This window comes from Oppia nitens, unplaced genomic scaffold (genome assembly GCF_028296485.1).
Source record: "Oppia nitens isolate AA-2021 unplaced genomic scaffold, nextdenovo-longstitch-racon4-pilon3 scaffold5_pilon_pilon_pilon, whole genome shotgun sequence".
Classification (NCBI taxonomy): domain Eukaryota; kingdom Metazoa; phylum Arthropoda; class Arachnida; order Sarcoptiformes; family Oppiidae; genus Oppia; species Oppia nitens.
In genome coordinates, this window is record NW_026533243.1 from 4,724,383 (window position 1) to 4,744,336 (window position 19,954).

At 25.2% G+C, this 19,954-nt stretch overlaps 3 protein-coding genes across 3 annotated transcripts; all 3 read left to right on the forward strand.

Moving 5' to 3' along the window:
* Nucleotides 1-441: 441 nt before the first annotated feature.
* LOC128961544 (leucine-rich repeat neuronal protein 1-like) lies at nt 442-10,779 on the forward strand. Its single transcript, XM_054307794.1, has 6 exons — nt 442-1,010; nt 6,438-6,872; nt 8,496-9,149; nt 9,510-9,983; nt 10,057-10,597; nt 10,775-10,779. Exons 1-6 carry the CDS (start codon nt 759-761, stop codon nt 10,777-10,779), a joined length of 2,361 nt encoding a protein of 786 aa, XP_054163769.1. The 5' UTR covers nt 442-758.
* A 4,950-nt stretch (nt 10,780-15,729) lies between these two features.
* On the forward strand, nt 15,730-17,238 carry LOC128961438 (probable ATP-dependent helicase PF08_0048). The gene is made up of 2 exons (XM_054307678.1): nt 15,730-15,867; nt 15,935-17,238. The coding sequence occupies exons 1-2, from the start codon at nt 15,807-15,809 to the stop codon at nt 17,215-17,217; spliced, it is 1,344 nt and encodes a 447-aa protein (XP_054163653.1). The 5' UTR covers nt 15,730-15,806; the 3' UTR covers nt 17,218-17,238.
* Nucleotides 17,239-18,484: 1,246 nt separating this feature from the next.
* On the forward strand, nt 18,485-19,075 carry LOC128961546 (E3 ubiquitin-protein ligase NRDP1-like). Its single transcript, XM_054307795.1, has 2 exons — nt 18,485-18,705; nt 18,850-19,075. Exons 1-2 carry the CDS (start codon nt 18,485-18,487, stop codon nt 19,073-19,075), a joined length of 447 nt encoding a protein of 148 aa, XP_054163770.1.
* The last annotated feature ends 879 nt before the right edge of the window (nt 19,076-19,954 follow it).

A 19,954-nucleotide genomic window follows, 5' to 3' on the forward strand; every position in this document is an offset into this window, starting at 1 on the left:
AATAAAAATAATATGCCATCATAAAATATAATATCTTTATTTAATTTATTATATACTAAATTATCTATATAATAAAATAGATAATAGATATATAATTTAGTTATTTATTTAATAAATTTTGAATTTTTATAAAAAGCATTTTTAAATTACATTTTATTTTCATTATTTTATTGAAATTTTTAGGTTCGCACATAAAGTTTTCCAATTTAATGAAAAAATCAAATTCAATCAAAACCTCAACAACAAAAAATTCACTTAATATTAAACATTCAGACATAATATAAATGTATATATCCGTATATATTTATATTTAAATGTATAATGCATAATATGTTAGATGCCTAGAAAACTATCTACCAGTGCTCACTCACAATTGGTTCGCACAATGAATGGGCACTCGTATTGTTATAAAAGATATGATGATATAGAGGTGTAGATAGAAATTAAAGTGTCTGTCAATTGAGAATATTCTTTATATTTGTTGGCATTTATATCATAAAAATTCCTGACACTTACTGACTGCTCACACAATAGACGGCTTCTCATATCTATCAGCACTACTATTAGCAATCATATATACCATTCTTTTTATATAAATAAAAGAAGACTCTCGAGTGTGGGAAATAAAAATAGATAACGGAGTGAGACCTAACTGTCCACTACAACGATCATTACAACTACCGGTGTTGCTGTTGTGCCACTACTGCTATTATCACTATCAATACACTACTACTGGTACTTGAAGAGCACAGTTAGATATGAATGGTCTAACATTCATGCAGTTATGTCACGCGATATCATCGACACTGTTTTTACACTCATTTCTCATGAGTGCCGACTCCTCATCAGTAAAACACTCGTCGCCTTTAATACCAATTAGTTTTACGGCTAATGACTATAAAAATAATAATAATTGGACTCAACATCATATCATTACCAGTGATGACCAGTGGCTTAACTCATCGATATGTCCACAAAAATGTAAATGTGCTTATATTGCATCACATTATGTAAGTCACTAATATTATCATCAATTTACTGTATTATTGATTATTTACTATTTTGTAATTTACTAAATTCATCAAAATATTAATCATACATATTATTATAATTTGTATAAAATAATTATATAATATTAAATAATAATTAAAAAGTTTTTATAAATACACTAATACTGTATTTATTTATTACTTTCGCTACATTTTATGCAAAACATTTCATTATTTTATTAAGACATTTATTTAATTATTAATTATCATAATTACATTTATACATCCGTTTAAAAAATAAGTTACACAAATATCATACAAAAATATAATTTTATTATATTGTGGTTTTTATATTAGTCTATATTACAGTTGTTAACAATGTTTATAATTATATTTCTAAATTACACTAACTTTATATATGTTTCTAAATTAAAACTTTATTTTATTTGATAACAAGTAAACATAACAAACAAACAAAATTGTTATCCATGCAAGTGTTTTATTAAATTAGGTAATTTTTACAAATTTAACTCTTGATTTATTGCTTTAAATACAGTGTATATACACTCATCTAATTAAATTTTCTCTTATATATAACATTTAATTTAATATACTGTATAACACAAGCATTCATTGGCGAGAAATAACTAAAATTAATGAGTGTCTGACTCTTATTTGTGTTTGTTTTATGTGTTTTTTATTTATACTACGATTATATTTTATCACTTATACTGTAATGTGAATCAAACATATGCTTAAATTAAGCGATATTTTTCAGTTTCTCTGTGTGTTTGATATCAATATTTGAAATTTGAATTTTCCGATTCTATATATACATTATGTGTTGAATTGTTGCTGTTGTTTGTGATTTTGAACACAAAATATACTTTTAGTTAAAGGCTTTAAATTACAATTCACTCAATGTTTTTAGCGATACTTTAATTTTAGTCATTCAATGAATTCTAATTAAGTTAACGTAACGGAAATACTAGTTTAAAGGGATGGGAGATGAACAGGGATTCAGTGGGCAATACATGTTATTCAGTAACTCAATGGATGAATGAATGAGAAAGAGAGAGCAATATTTGTTGTATAAGTTAGTGTTGAACACAACCGCCGATCCCCTGGCAGTCATAGTCTTTCATTAAGAGTCGGCCAGAAATTGACTTTTATTTGGTTTGTTGTGATAGAGAGAGCCAATAGACGAGTGATTTTTATAAAGGAAGCGACAATATAATAGAGTTTCATATAAATTATGTTCAAATAAATAAAGTATATTTTGTTATGTTTATATACTGTATATAAAGTTGACACATGTTATAATTATACAATTAAATTAAATAAAATCATCACATTAACATTAGTAAACTTAAGATTAAAAAATATTAATAAAATATACTATAATTATAGTATTGACAAACATTAATTTCTTACTTAATTCATATCTTAAAACAATATAATATTATTTTTTGTTTATTTCTTTATGTCTTTTTATATTCAAGTTCTCATGTATTTATGATATTTTAAGAATTTAATTAAATACATATTTATTGTACAAAAAAATATATTGAAAATAAAATTATTATTTTATTTAAAAATATAGTAGAAAATATTACTATTTAATTAATTATATATATATATATTAATTACTTGTAATATCTAATTAATCAATATCAAAATTAGATACCAAATGCCTACACAATGACTATTAAAACAATAAATCATTTAAATTAAATGTCATATTAATTATATTAATGTTTAATACAATAATAGCATTTTAAAACAAAATCGACACATAAGAAGACACTAATGTTAAATAAAGTTTAAAATTATTATTTAGAAATTTTTATACAACTTATTTAATAAAATGATTATATTATTATATTATTATATTATTATAGATCATATATATTGACTATCCTTCTGCTTCTGTCTATAATATCATAATTGTGTTTTACGTTTTGACAGAGGATTAATATTTCCACTAATTATTTGCAATTTATTATTAGACTATAATTAGTTTGAACTTTTATACAAGGAAATTGTTATGACATTTATTTTAGCTTATTATTATCATTATTATCATTATTATTGTATTTTTGCTAACTAAATATCTTGGTTTGCAATAAATTAGTTCATTATTTTCACTATTAATTATTTTAATAAAAGTTTTGACATAATCATCTAGATAAATAATGTTAGTAAATATTTGTCATTTAATAATTTATTAAATTAAGATTTTTCTTAAAATTAGAATTAATTATATTTAAAATATTAAATTATATACCATTATATAATTTTGTTGTTTAAGCAAAAAAATACTTCTATTTGAATTGATTTGAAAATTAGATAAAAGCTTAAAATTTGTGTATTATACGAAAAATTAAGTTTAATTAATATAAATAATATGGTGCCGTAAATTTGCAAAACATAAAATGTTTGAATTTAGCAAAACATTGTTTAATGAAACAAAGTGTAAAAATATATTACAGAAAAACGTTTGACTAAAATGCAAAATATAGCATTTTTCTGATGTCATTAATTAGCTGTAAAATTGTTGCACAGCATTATTATCACTGATTTTTCCTATTGTATGGCTTATGATTGYATATATGCTGTAAAGGAAAGTAAGGGTTTCATTAAATAATAAACGCCGACATTGTCTGCAAAAATTTTATGCTTAACTCACTAATTATAGTCTTATTTTTCATAATCATGTTTTGGAATTAATTAGTTAAAAGTTTTTAATGATTTTAAATTTATAAAATAAACATTTAAAAAGTTTGATAAAAATTAATGATATTATTGTAATTTTTTATATATGAATTATTTAATCTGCTATTAGCAAAATTATTTTTGCAATCAGTTAATTTACTGTATGTTTTTATTTATAAATCTATAATGCAAAATCTTTATTACAATAATTATAAATAAATTATCTATTTTAGTATTAATAGTTTATATTAACAAAATAATATAAAAAAATTGAAAAAACTAACATATTTTTAATCTTTTTATTTAGAAATATAATTTTTATAATAATTATTATATATTTTGGTTTMATATACTAGAATTTTATAATTGATTTATTAATATGAATAATACAACTAATTTAATGATAAAACAATTTGACGACAACTTTTTTATAGCATATATTTCTTAAATAATAAAAAAATATGAATCTTACAATACGCTAGAGTTAAACAATGATTTATTTTCTGCTTATTAAGTTATATCACAATTTTTTATTGAATGATATTAAAGTAGTCACACATACACACAAATGTACTATCATTTCCCTTATGAGACTCACTTTTMACTGAAGGCAAAAGTGAGTGAGAGATTAAAAAAAAGTCAAAGAATGAAAATTAGAGATAAACCTATTTATTATATTATATATAAAAAAGGCAAAAAATGATTGAGAATTCACTGGTAGTTATTGAGAAAGAAAGAAAGAAAGAAAGAAAGAAAGAGAGAGAGAGAGAGAGAGAGAGAGAGAGAGAGAGAGAGGTGATAAAGTATTATTGGTTGAGAAATGAATGTAAAAAATTTAATACATTTATTGTCGTTTGTTGTTATGATGAGTGGATAGACTGATATGAAAGTCATATATTGGATAGAAATTCCTAATAAAAAATGATTTATTATTTTACCGTTTAGTAACTCTAGTTATATGTTTATGTCTAAAAACTTACTATAATTGAACTTTTAGTGAAGGGTCACTAATAATATTATTAATATTAATGCATTTAGATTAAAATATTTAGTTGAATATAATAATGATTTTCATATAATTTATTTGTTTCAAGATTTATTTGACACATATAAGTAAAGTAATAAATTGGTTTAAATTAAAACAAGTATTGAATATATTTATGTATTGTTTTGCGGACAATGTTTAGTGATTACAATAAGTGGTTAATTAATTACAAGTTACCGATTCTTTGCAGCACTTGTACGCCGAGTGCATCCAAAATCAGATATTATATACTAATCGAATCGTTATTCGGAATACAAAAATACCGATTCTGTGACTCTGTATGTTTAGGGCCGCAACACAATACACACACACATACCATACCCAACACATATAACATACTAACATTGAAATAGACATGAAATCACTATTTATTTGTGTTGTCTATTATTATAGTCTCGTGTATTGTGTAAAGTATGGGCCAATAAGTCATTGCCTTAAGTTAAGAGATTAAATACTTATTGAGTCAATACCTCTCTCTCTCTCTCTCTYTCTCTCTCTCTCTCTCTCTCTCTCTCTCTCTCTCTCTCTCTCTCTCTCTCTCTCTCTCTCTCTCTCTCTCTCTCTCTCTCTCTCTCTCTCTCTCTCTCTTCTTTCTCTTTTATATCTATCGTTTACAGCAATTTTTTGCTTTCTTTTATCCACTTAATTGCACTCATGATATATATATAATATTATATATATGACTATATGTACTATACAGTATATATAAGTTAGTATATAAATGAAAATCTGTGYGAAAATATTTTTTGGTAATTCAGTGCAGACTTTGATCCAATTTTGGCCACTGATCTCATGCCTTACTGTTTTGAATCCAAACACTTTCTTCAAATATTAATACATTGATAACTCAATTGAATGCAAAACACATTTGTGCTGAAACGGCACCAAATTATTTGGAGACATATATATTTGTTGTGCTTTTTCTACTATCAATATCGATATAATCATCCATATTATATGTACACTTGGATATACACTTATTTAGACATTATATTATTGTTTTAATGTGTCACATATGTTGGCTCAATACTAATATATATATATTATATTTTGCTATAAAGACATTAATATATTTTTTATATAATTATTGCAATAAACATATTGAACTAATTGTTAAAAATTGGCTCATTTTTGTGCTGATTTTATCTCATATATTATATTATTTTTTCCGACTCATTGGCACTAATTATATATATAATGCTGTATTTCGCTGCTCCGGTATTTTTCTGGACTTGAAGTCAATTATGTATTATATAATTTATATGGCTCATAGCACCGGGAGGAGGGTTTGCAACATAATATATTTTATATGTTACAACTCTGTTATATAATACTTAATTACGCCATTTGATGAAATTAAGCAATAAATAACATATGAAACACCACATGAAAAGTAGTAGCTTATTGTTTCAATTCATTAATTAAATTATATAATTTTATTAATATTGTATATTAGCTATTATCACAATTAATTTTATAACTTAGGTATATTGTTATAGTCTATATTGCTGTTATATAATTTCTACTGTATTACTTAATTATCAATATGTTTGTAAAAGTTGTAAGGCATAGTTTTAATGTATAATTTAGACAAATATAACTATTAATAAATAACTATTATATTATAAGTTATAAATTACATAAACAACTGTATAATACTCTTTTGAATATTTTTGTGAATTATTTAGTCGATTGAAGAGTTGCGTACAATTGAATGCAATGGCGTATTGTTACCGAAGTCCATATCTACAGAAACGGAATCACTTCATGTGATTAACAATTCAATGGATTCGCTACCCATTGACTCATTTATATCACTACATGAGCTACAAGTACTAAATCTTAGTTACAATGGGCTCAACCATATAGGAAGAGGTCATGTATTCAACAACCTGTCCCATCTGAAAGTATTGGATTTGTCGCACAATAATCTCAGACATTTGTTTGCCGGCTTATTTCGAGGTCTCCGTCGACTACAAGTGCTTATCATTAATGATTGTGGGCTCAGGTATTTGGATGAACACACGTTTGATGGATTGGAGATGTTATCGGATTTGAGTTTATCATATAATCAGATTTCATCCGTTTATTTGGAACTCTTTCAAAGTATTTCTAACCTTAAGGTTTGTATTCAAAGTAATATTTCATTTTATAAATTATAATATCTTTTATTTATATCATTAAATTATTTTAAGTTTATTTTTATGATAATGTATAAATTAATTATGTTTATTAAATTTATTTTGTGATGTATTTGTAAAAAATTAAAAGTTTTTTAAAAAAGATGACATTATTGTATTTTAAAAATTCAGTACATGTCATATTAGTAAATATTGTTTTTATATATAATAATGAAATTTATTTTTATGAATTGAAGATAAATACTAAGAGTGAAACGTTAATGATAAAATAATACATTTGTATACAATAGTAAATACAATAAATTCACTTTTAGTGTATCGATAGTAGAAAACAATTTTTATGATAAAACGTTTCATTTTCATCAATCAATTTATATACCATAATCTCATTTAATAATAGGATTTAAGTAATAGCAAAACTAATTGATAGGAAATAAAACCATTTTATTTTTCTATATTAATTTGATTTCTATGAGAGTTTGTTTTTTATAAGTATTTAAAGGCATTAAACAAATAAAAAGAAAAACATTTCATTTATATTATTGCTGTCATTGAAGAAAAAGAAAGAAAGATAGAGAACAATGAGTGGACACAAAATATCACTTCAAGTCTTGTTTGACATCAGATTAATCGTAACTTTTCTTAGTTTAGTCAAAGATCTAATCGATGGGAAGAGTGGGTCCTATTTGTGATCTCTATATGTTTTCACTATCTTTTACTATATCTCTCTTTTTATCTATTTGTCTATCTATTGTATAGATCTATCCATCTTTCTTTCTATTTTTCTCTTTTACTTTTATATTGTGGATAACTAGTAGTAAACAACAGCAGAAAAAATCAAATATTAGCAAAAGTGAGTGTGTTTTGAGTCACAATCTATATGACAGTTAGTTTAATAAAATAACAGAAGCGTAAGGAATTGTATGATAGGATATATATATATATATACGTATATAACTTATATAATATATATATATATATCTTATAAGATATAAAAGTGCAGATTCAGGGATGAGTGAGACATAGGATGTCCTCAAAATATACCACACACTCTCTGTATATAAACTATTAATATTAACATCAATATTATGTTTGCTAAAGTTGTGCGTAACTTACAAAACATGCAAAAAACAAGATTCTTTGGTATTCAAGAAACCACAACTAATGCTATTATGTATTACAAAGAGTTAGACAATTGATTTGATTATTTTTGGTTGTATTTGTCCACACAATTAATCAATGGAGACATACAAGTATTTTACTACCGATACAATTGCAATAATACAATAAATATAAATAAATTAAATTTTCTCTATTTTCGTCACAATTACTAAAATTGTTTATACTTTCAATGATACGGCTATATGTTTACAAATAACACAATCAATTGCTATTAATTTTATATCAATACATCATTTATTCACAAAGATAACAATTATATCGATTAAAAAATATTATAATTTAATATTAATAAAAATTTAGTTAAATATAATTGTTTAATATAACTTTTTAAAATTATACAAACAAATTGTCAAACTATGAAACTTTAACTTTTGATTATTAAATAATTATAATATTAATATTAATATATCTATTTGTATACAGACCTTAAATTTAGATCACAACTATATATTACACTTAACGGGAGGAATATTCACAACAATGTCTACATTACAAACATTGCGATTATCTCATAATAGGATACTAACCATCAATGACAATGCTTTTGTTGGTCTGGATATGCTTCAAGAGTTGTATTTAGATAATAATAGTTTAGTACGGGTGCCCAACATAGCACTCCAGTCTCTAAAACGTATTATAAATATACATATGGACAGTAATCCATTGATACAACTATCCACCGGTGACTTTGTTCATTTATCGGCCCAATACATAACACTTACCAATTGTTCGCACCTTCAGCTCATAGACAGGGGTGCTTTCTGGGATCTGCCCTATCTATATATACTGGAGCTCCAGAATAATACTAAGTTGGCGTTTATAGATCCACACGCTTTCGTTAGTCTACCGCTATTACATACAATCAAATTGGATAACTGTGGTCTAAAAAGCATCCAAAATGATATTATTAGCAATATATTAGGCAGTAGTGAATACTCAGGCGATTTCAATAATGTTGGTATATCTAACAGTCCCAACAAACACGTTAAGGAGCATCACTTAAATAAACATATAATTAGCGCCAGTTTAATGGGAAACCCGTTTCTTTGTGATTGTAATATACATTACTTATATAAGGTTTGTATCAATTTTTTATTAATTAAATAATTCTATGCATTATAAATAAAGTTAATAACTAATTAAATAAACATTAAACATTTTTAATGTTTTAAATACTATATATAAAATATCATATATGATAGTATATGTAGAGATAAGCATGTTTTAAAGCAATAAATAATCAATTTTAAATATAATAATAGTCATCAATAATTTTTAATTATATGTTATTAAATATTCATTTTATTTAATATATATAGCTTTAAGGACATATGATTTTTATTGTATTTAAAATTATATTTGTTTATATATTGATATTTAAATTGACATTATATTAAATGTAATTAAAATACTCATTAATATTTTGGTATATTTTAGTGTCTTATCGATCAACAAAATTGTTCCCTAAAAGTAACAGAACCTCAAAGGATAACCTGTTGGGAACCACAGGAGATGAACAATACACAGATAATACAACTTAATATCAGTGTCATACCTGTCCAATGTAGCCCTCGTTTAGTGTCAACTACGACAACCAATGTGACAATACATAAAAAGATAGGCGACAAACAACAGTTCCAATGCCGAGCACTGGGCTTACCGGTGCCCAAAGTACATTGGATTTTGCCAAACGGTGATGTTGTCAACGACACATCTAATATTATACACTATCAACTAAACAAACAAACAGGAAGTCTGCGTATGTATCACTTGAAGCCCAGGGATTCCGGTGTCTACCAGTGCGTCGCCGAAAACAATTTGGGATCAGTGATGGCAAAGATGCGTCTTATCATAGATCACATTGATCTTCATTTATATCCTTTGACTGTTTCATCAAATTATGTCACTTTAGTAATACATTTATATTTATATATATTTTTTTAAATATTCAATTTTAAAATATCAATATTCAATGTGTGCACAGGTATGGAACGGTACGGGCCGTAACTCATTCAATGAATATCAGATTATCTATAAAGTCATTGATAACAATTCAAGCAATGATTCGACAAACAGTACGGATCCTCCATTGGACAACCAGTTGGCTGGCAATTGGCATTCAAACTACGAGTCCGTTACAGTCAACCATTTGCTTCGTTCCTATAGTTTAACACATCTAAAACCCAATACTCAATACTGGATCTGTTTGACGGTCAGAGATGCCGACGCACATAATGGTTACGTACAGCTTTCGTGTACAACAGTGGTCACTAAAATGGCGGTCAATAGCACTGCCAAAGCTGTGGCTGAAGAGTCGGGAAGCTTTGCATTGGCCTTATGTCTTAGTGCTGCCATTATTGCAGTATTTCTCTCATACTTTCTATTTGTTGGTCTCAAGAAATATCGCATTCATCGACAGTATGAAACACCGGCACCCAAACAGTCGATGGTTGGAACAGTTGGCGGTTATCCCGGTCTACAAAATGAAACTAATTTGCCACACATTCCCCTCGAAAATATTAAAAGTCCATTAATTAAACATATGAGACATTAATCTATTTATTTTATATTAAGTTAATTTTATGTAATTATTGTAAATATTAATATTATAAATTTATTAACAAATACTTATTTATAAACATATTTTTTAGATAACTATCAATATTATATATAAAAGCTATTTTTGTTTAATTTGTCATTAGCTTAGTTATATAACATATCATTATTTGCTAAGATTATATTAAAATTTTAAAAATGTTAATTTTTATAACTTTAAAATGATTATAAACAAATATATTATAAATATTCAAAATTATTATCATACTAAAATATTACAGTAATAATAAAGTCTAAAAATTCACATTTTGTTAAATGTGTGGAAATTAAAATATTTTTAAAATACTGAAAATTTTTTAATATTAATAATTAAATTATTATCATTTTGAGATCATTAAAGTGCAATTTTATTAATAACCCAATTTTAAAAATAAAAAWTTTTAAATGCAAAGTTTTTATTTAATATTTAAGAATAAAATATTATTATAAATAATTAATATTACTTTTATGCAAATTTTTCGTAATACATAAATTATTTTATCGGTATTTTATGAGTATTTATAATTTATAAAAGTAATTATTGAATTTATTTATTGTCATTATCATACGGTGCTTTCAACGGTATGGCCAACGGTGCCGGAATGAGACCCTCGTGAGAGGTCTTGTTTTCATTACTACGGCGTTCTTTAACTTCTTTGAAGGACCGATACTCGGAGTCCAGAGTTCGCTCTCTTCTATCAATTTCCCGATCATTTTCACGATCTCTATCTGATTCGCGTATCCTTTCTCTATCCCTATCCTTACCTCTATCGCTATCACGACCTCTATTTCTATCGTCATCCCTATCCTTATCTCGACTTATATCGGTAGCTCTGCTTCTTTCACCATCCCTTCCTCTACTTCTTTCTCGTCCATAATGTTCATCAATAGTAAATGTAGTCTCAGATCGTGGTCTTAGCGATGTCGATGACGTTTGATTTTGCGCTGAAATACTTATGTCATCAACAAATCTGTCAAACATTTCGGGAGTCATTTGTAATATTTTTCGTGCAATCGATATCAATAGCTCTTTAAGACGATTGAATCCGCGTCTATGAGTCCAACCTAACCAGTAGACCAGTTCAGGCAAATGAGTGGTTGTATTAAATTTAGTTTGCATATAATCTTCAATCATTGTGATGAGCTCTGGGAGRTCAGCAAAATATGAGGCCACCAACAAACCAATTGTGTCCTTTTCATTGAAATTATGAATGCGATCCGAATAGATGTACGAAATGAGATACTCGACAATACGCGGCGGCATAGTTGGCCAATCAATCAGCGGCTTTCCTGATACATACGGCAATCGTAGGGCTTCTTTAACATACTTTTCTAGACGTGGAGAGCGGGCAGATAGTATAGCCCGGTGTACACAGAAACGTCGGGTGACATTATATTCGCGATCATTCTTGACATCAATATTCATATCACAGAAATCTTTGTTTTCCACCAATCGTTCCCCGACTGTCTGCAAGTTTTGACACCGATATCGACCATTGATTATCATCTCAAACGTCGGTTTACTTGTTTTGGTCGTACCTTCATATGGGGCATATATTTTGATCACTTTCAGGTATTTATCATTACCGGTGTAATCATCACTAGACAAACTATATGAATGTCCAAATGGTATGATCACACTTATACCTAATAATATGGGTATAACTATGAAAATTTGTGATAACATATTACTAACAATTTTAATATATGTTTTATAACTAACTATGATTATTGTCTAAATTATCATTTTATATACTGTAAAAATWAATAATTCGATGATTATTTATATATAAAATATTAGTTAGTTAATTAGACTAATTTTAATCAATTAAAAAATAAATAATTTTATTTTTAATAGAATTCAGGCGTTTTTATTTGTTTATTTAAATAATATTAATTATTAGTAAGTTTTAATTATTTTTATGATAATTATAATTATTAAATAAAGATAATATTAAAAATATGTTTTAATTGAATAAAACTTCAGTATTTTAAATGTATAATTAAAAATTATAAAATTATTATTCAAGTAATAGCTTCTAAGATTTAAAACTTTTATTTTTCTTATAATTTATAAAGTCTGATGATATTTATGTTATTAATAAAAATAATTAAATCTGTAATAATATAATATTATATAATTATGCTTTATTTTGGAAAATATTCAAATTTTAAAACTTTTATTTTTACTTCTTTTGTCAAAAAAAAATAAAAAAAAATTATTTTTAATAATTAATTTGTATTTAAAATATACAATTTACTGTATATTAATAGTTATTAATATAGAATATTAAAAATTTTGTTTTTTATAATTATTACATATAATTAATTATTAATTATCTCATCAAAAAACGTTTAATTTGTATTTATTTAATATACAGAATTATAAGTAACTAATTATTTTAGTAACAATAGATTAATTAAAAGTATTAAATATTTAATTATTTAATTATTTAAAAATAAATTTGTTAAAATTTTTATAGATTTAATAAGTAATTATTATATTTCTAACATATATATATATATATATATAAAGTAATATCACTATTATTTTTATAATATATTTAGTTTAATGCATTTATGAACTAATAATATTAGATATATTATTGAATTGATTTAATAGAGACAACAATGACATCAGTTATATCATTGTTTGCTGTATTTATAGTCATATCATTTGTTAAGCTATTTGTTTACGCAGAGATCAGTCAATCGGAAGCCGATGCTATGGCCAGACCAATGATTATCGAGACGCGGGATAAAGTTAGCAAAAGCCGTGGCATTTATGTGCCGACAGACAATTGGCGACATCAACGAAGACAAAACATTAGAAAAGGAGAAGCGGTCTCAAAATTTATGGCATTAATCGCTGGACAACAAACGTGTCCAGAGCTTCAAGAGTTGGGACAACGTCTGCATCGCGACACACAATACTGTGACCTCATTATTGATGTCAAAGGCAATGATCGTAATAGTGGTGATAACGAAACGGAAGATTTTTGTGCTCATCGGGCCATAATGGCCGGCAGATCTGAACCATTGAGAAGCAGAATTGTAAGATCCATTCGCGACCAGTCAGGCGTCAAACGACCAGTGATCCGGTGGCCAAATATGGAACCCGATATCTTTCGGGCACTCAAACAATATATATACACCGATACGTTAGACAACTTTGACTACAAGTCCAAGAGTGTGGCCCTCTATGTGGCCGCCAATATCTTAGGACTCGACGAGTTGACCACAATTGTCGGCGACTTTCTAATGGAATCCGATGAGACCTTTAATATGATCCGTGACATCATGTGGTACACCCGTTGGGCTAACGATGAGCGACACAATTATCTCAAGAAATTTTTGCTTAATTTACTTCACAAAGCTTTCCGTATGACTGAACGAGAATTTGCTGACTTTGTTCAACAGCTTTGCGAGTTTAGGTCTGAGATAGTGATGACTGACACTATTGATGGCAAAGATGACAGAGAATATACACCGACGACAACCACGAGAGACAATAGTCGGGTCCGAATTGAAACAGAAAGACGAACTCTTATCAGAAGTGTTTAAAAGACATACAGATTTATACAGACATTCAAACTTATCTCAATGCAGACCCGGGCTATGGTTATTGATTTTAAATATAATTATATTAATTTATCATTTATTTTATTATATTATTATATTTTTAACAATAATTGTAAATTTCTTCTTTTAACTATTTTTACTAAAATTTTATCGGTATTTTATGAGTTTTAATATATTTATTGTGAATTATAAACACAATAAAAAATTTTATTTTTAATAACTTATTTACAATTTATTTTATTATTATAAATAAAACGATATAATATTAATCTTTGTGATTATTTTTGAAACTTTAGATCAAATTATTTAATAAATAAACCTATTTTTAAGTATATTTTTTTATTCTAATTATATATTTTTATAAGAAATATTATTATAGTTGACAATTGTAGTTTTTTATTTTGTATTATTATATAATACAGTACTTATATTAGAGATTACAAAATATAATTAATAATAATTTTTTTAATTATTAAAAAAGTGATTATATATACGATATAATACAATATATCCCTTTATTAACAGTAATATTTCATTTTATTAAAAGTTTTCAATTTGTTTATGTAAATTTACAGTATTTAATATATAATCTGCAAATTATTAGAAAATATTTATTTTTTATGAATTAATTAAAACTTATCACTGTTTGTCTATTTTTTATGACGTTTTTTAAGAAAAAAAAATTAGTATTTTGAAATATGATACGGTATAATTTATAGTATAAATTTTATACATTACAGTTGCAATGATATGATAAAACTATATAAAATTATACAAGGTCAATAATTATTTTTATTATTAATAAATATTAAATTATATCTATATATCTATATAATATTGTATCTATCATTAATAATAATTATAAAGATATTACAAGTATTAAAATTAATATTTAATATTATTTTTAAAATATTTTATTGTTTTGTTGAATAATTAAAAAAAATTGAGTCAAAATAATTAAAAATTATTCTACAAATATTAAGCTTTTAGATAATAATTAAATTAAATTTATATTGTAATCTTATTATAATTTATTATATAATTTTATTTATTCAAATCTTGTTTTAATCTTTAATTAATAATCTTTAATAATGATCAAAATTTATCAAAATTATAATATTAATATATTGATATAACGCAACAGTATAATTTATAGTTAACATAGTATCATTTAATATATATTTAATTCAAACTCTATCAAAATATCTAGTAACATTTTTAAAATTAAATATAATATTAATCATATGATTACAAAATTTTATAATATATTTAATGTCATTTACGTAAATTTGTCAAATGCTAAACACATTTATATGGCATATAAATTAAAGCTTAAAATTATATAAATCAAATGAAAAAATATTTTATTATTTAATAATATATCTATTATATATAACATGTGTATTATACAGTACATGTAACATATATAGCTAATAATTTTATAATAAACGATCTATTGATCTGCAATATAATATAAAAGTATTGATAGTCAAGACAATAGTTATCATTTGATTTCTAAATATTTAGACAAAAAGTTTAGTGTTAATAACAAATAAAATGTTGAAAATTGCACTTTTATTGTTTGTGAGCACCTATGCCTCAGCCAATCTTTTTAATTGTAAGTTAATTATTTGAATAATCTAATTGTTTATTTAATATTAATAAATTAATAATATTTAAATTAGTTGGTATGAGTAACTATGGTATTATGCCTAGTAATGCTGGAGTCAGTATCTCAGGTGATGCCAATGGTTCTGTAAGACCAGGTTTAGGTAGTCTAATCAACACTGGGATGGCAATGGTTAACGATGCTACCAGTAAAATAAGTCATCCTATTGATGGTACTATAAATTTGGCCAACAATTTCCAGCAAAATGTTTTTGGCACAGTTGGCAAAATCCATAAGGGATTAACCGACGCAATTGAATCGGGAAAGGGATCACTGGAGACAATTATCGGTGATTTTTGCAATCAATTCCAAGATATCAAAATGACTTTGGGAGGACTGTTAGCTGCCGGTGCTGAGATACCTGAAAATTTAATTGACCAGTTCCATACCATTGCTAATCAAGTTGAGCTAAAATTGATAAACAAATTAACAAATATTGAGAAACAAATCATAAATGTATCCGGAGTTACAAAAGATAATTTGATGAAAGTCAAGGAACAAATCAAACAAGAAATTCAAAAAATTGTTAAACAGACTCAAGACCTCAACAACTATATGAGCGATAAATTGAAGAAATGTCAACAACAAAGACTCAATATATTGAATAATATTAAGGAAGAGATTGGAAAAGAAGTTGAAAATATTGAACAAAATGTTGAGTCGGGAGCAGAAAAAATTAATCGTCTCATTGAACAACAAGTCATTGAAATTGATGTACGAGTCAACCAATTGAAGAGACAATTGGCCGAAACTAAACAATACGTTACAGAAGAAAGTCAAAAGTTGGCCGAAGAACTCAAAACACAAATCAATACTATGTTAACCACCGCTCAGACAAATCTTGAGGAAGAGTTGAAACGAATTGACAATCAATTGGAAACCGCTTCAGAAGAGGCCAGAAAAATATTGAATGAACTCAAGACTGAAATTCAAAATAAGATTCGCGACATCGAAAAAAAATTAGAAGACATTAACAGTGTTACCATTGCTGTCGGTACTGATGATAACGGTGTCGATGCTAATGGTGTCGATGCTAATGGTGTTGATGATAATGGTGTTGATGATAATGGTGTCGATGCTAATGGTGTCGATGATAATGGTGTCGATGATAATGGTGTCGATGATAATGGTGTCGATGCTAATGGTGTCGATGATAATGGTGTTGATGATAATGGTGTCGATGATAACGGTGTCGATGATAACGGTGTCGATGATAACGGTGTCGATGATAACGGTGCCGATGATAACGGTGCCGGTGCTGCTAATCTAGATGTCAGTGTTGAAGCTGGCAATGCATAGATCTATTTTAATGCTTAGAATCTGATATAAACTTTAAATTAAATTAAATATTAATATAATATAAATACTGTAAATCTAAGTATTTTAAATATTAAAAATTTGTTTTAAGATTAAAGAAAATGTTTTAGATTAAACTATAAAATTAAAACAATTTTAAGAGTTTTATAAATTTATTGTAGTTTGATTTAAATATTAAATTAATTTTTTTAAACAGCACAATTTTTAATTGAAACAAATTTTTAAAAATTATTAATTGAGTAATAATCTTTACAATAAAATATTTATGGTTATAATATACAGTCAGTGGAAATAAATAACTTTATGTGTTTTGACACTTATATCTTGTAAACTGATAGAGATATTTTGATAAAATATTTTTTATATTCAACATAATATTACATCATTGATTCAATTTAAACCATATTGAAATCAATGCGGAGATAAATGGAGTCCATTTGAGTGTCAATTAAGTGGACAAACAAAATATTGATTGTAATTATAATGTAATTTCTCAATTATTTTCTTATAATTTTAAAAACATTTATAAAATTAAAATAATTTGCCATAATTTTTATAGTATATTTTTGGGTATATTAGCTTGAATATATAAAATATTTTATCAAAAAATCTCTATCAGTTTACATGATATAAGTTTTCAAACACTTAAAGTTACTTATTTCCACTGACTGTATATTTATATATAACATAATTGTTAGATTTGGCAAAAAAATAAAAATTTATAGAAAGTTTTTAAAAGAAATTTTTGTCTATGAGATCCCTATATTAATTTTATTGTCTCTATGTTTATTATCTATTTATAGTAATAAAACAATATAATTACAAATAATAACAAAATATTCATGTTAGTACTTTAATTAAAATTTAAAGTAAAATTAATCGATTTAAATATATAAAACTAAAAATATAATTGAATTACGACTAAAATTATACAAAAACTATAATTATAATTAGATAATTATACTAATTTTATATATAGGAATCTCATTTATATAGTAGTGTACAGTAATATTATGTATAATTAATACAGTATTACAATAGCTATAGTCTATAGATATGGGGATCTAAATAAAGTAAAATTTCTATAGAAATTTATTTCTGATGATTTCTATACCAATATGTTTTCATAACAAAATAATAACTGTTTTTTGTCTTTTAAGTAAATTATGTTTATAAATAATTTATATTTATATTAAATAAATTTTAATGAATAGTTTATTATTAATAATTTAAATAAAACTAATAATTAATGCCGGGTTACGATATTAACCGATTTGTCAATTTAAGTCAAACAGATAGGGATGAATTGGTTTGCATTATATGTAAGGATATAATGTGCTCACCACTGGTCGCCCAGTGCTGTCAACAAGCATTTTGTGAAGAATGTATAAACAGATGGTTGGAATCAAACAATACCTGTCCTTATGATAGAAAACCATTGACTATAAATGGATTATCACTTCCGATGATGTCATTTTATTTATTAATTTTTTTAATATGCATTTTACAAGTATTTGATAATACAATTAATTTTTTTTAATACACTTACTTGTGAATAGTGACTTTAATTATAAAAATTAATCTAACATATCATTATAAATATTATTATTGTAGAGCGATATCAAATATATTAGCAAAGTTACAAATAACATGTGAGTATAAAGACAATGGTTGCGATCAAGTGATAGCATTGGACCAATTGGACAAACATGTTGTCGATTGTAAGTTTAGTCCTAAAAAGTGTGACAAATGTCAGTGCATTGTATCGCAAGTGTCCAAACATGACTGTATCAGTCAATTGCTTAACAAACAATCGGAAATGCAAACTAAGATTAGGTAATCATATTAATTATGTTATACTTAAGTCAAATAACATAACAATTATTAAAATATATGTTTAAGTGAGTTAAAGCTAGAGCGAGGATTTATGGCTTTCACAATTGATTACATGATTAATACACCAGTTTGTAGAGTACCACAAAATGTTTGTCAATAAATCTGTATATTTTTTAAATAATTAAATTAATATTAATTAAAAATTTTATGTCATTAAATCAAGATTAAACATTTGACAGAAATATTACTTAACATGTGTAGTGTTGATCAAACGACAATAAATTGTATTGGTAATTATATTATCTATTAATTAATTAATTAATGTATTATTAAATTATTTGAATATTTAGGAAGTGATTTATTGTATCGTTTAATGTCATTATTGGACACTAGAGATAAAGAGTATGCAAATCAATTGGGAGTCATTGATGCTATGGCTCTACTAATTAGTGAACACATCAATAGTGAAATATTAAATTATTTATTAATATATGGGGTGTATTAAGTAGTATAAGTGGTAATATAAATATAAATTTGTAAAATTGTCATATTTTTTAAATAATTTCTGTTTATAATTTTCTATTAAACAATTATAGATACCAGTTATATAAATAGTAAAAAGATTGTTGAACAAAATTGTTTGGATTATTCAATTGCTTGTTTAGACATATTTTATGATGAACATTGTAATATTATAAATAAAATTGTTCATGTTTAATTAGTAATAACAATCAACTTTTTAATACAGATTTAAAATTTCAAATATTAATTACATTATCAAACGTTTGCTAATGGGCTGACCTGAGGAAACACCTATTGAATGTTACATTTATTAATAGACTGACCACTATATTAGATAACAATCGGAATAATACAAGTGATA

Excerpts from the sequence above, each read along its gene's own strand:
- LOC128961544 (XM_054307794.1), top strand. The coding sequence starts at position 759 with ATGAATGGTCTAACATTCATGCAGTTATGTCACGCGATATCATCGACA. Across the intron at positions 1,011-6,437 it reads CTTATATTGCATCACATTAT|TCGATTGAAGAGTTGCGTAC; the intron begins GTAAGTCACTAA and ends TGAATTATTTAG. Across the intron at positions 6,873-8,495 it reads AAAGTATTTCTAACCTTAAG|ACCTTAAATTTAGATCACAA; the intron begins GTTTGTATTCAA and ends ATTTGTATACAG.
- LOC128961438 (XM_054307678.1), top strand. The coding sequence starts at position 15,807 with ATGTTGAAAATTGCACTTTTATTGTTTGTGAGCACCTATGCCTCAGCC. Across the intron at positions 15,868-15,934 it reads CTCAGCCAATCTTTTTAATT|TTGGTATGAGTAACTATGGT; the intron begins GTAAGTTAATTA and ends TATTTAAATTAG.
- LOC128961546 (XM_054307795.1), top strand. The coding sequence starts at position 18,485 with ATGCCGGGTTACGATATTAACCGATTTGTCAATTTAAGTCAAACAGAT. Across the intron at positions 18,706-18,849 it reads GGATTATCACTTCCGATGAT|AGCGATATCAAATATATTAG; the intron begins GTCATTTTATTT and ends TTATTATTGTAG.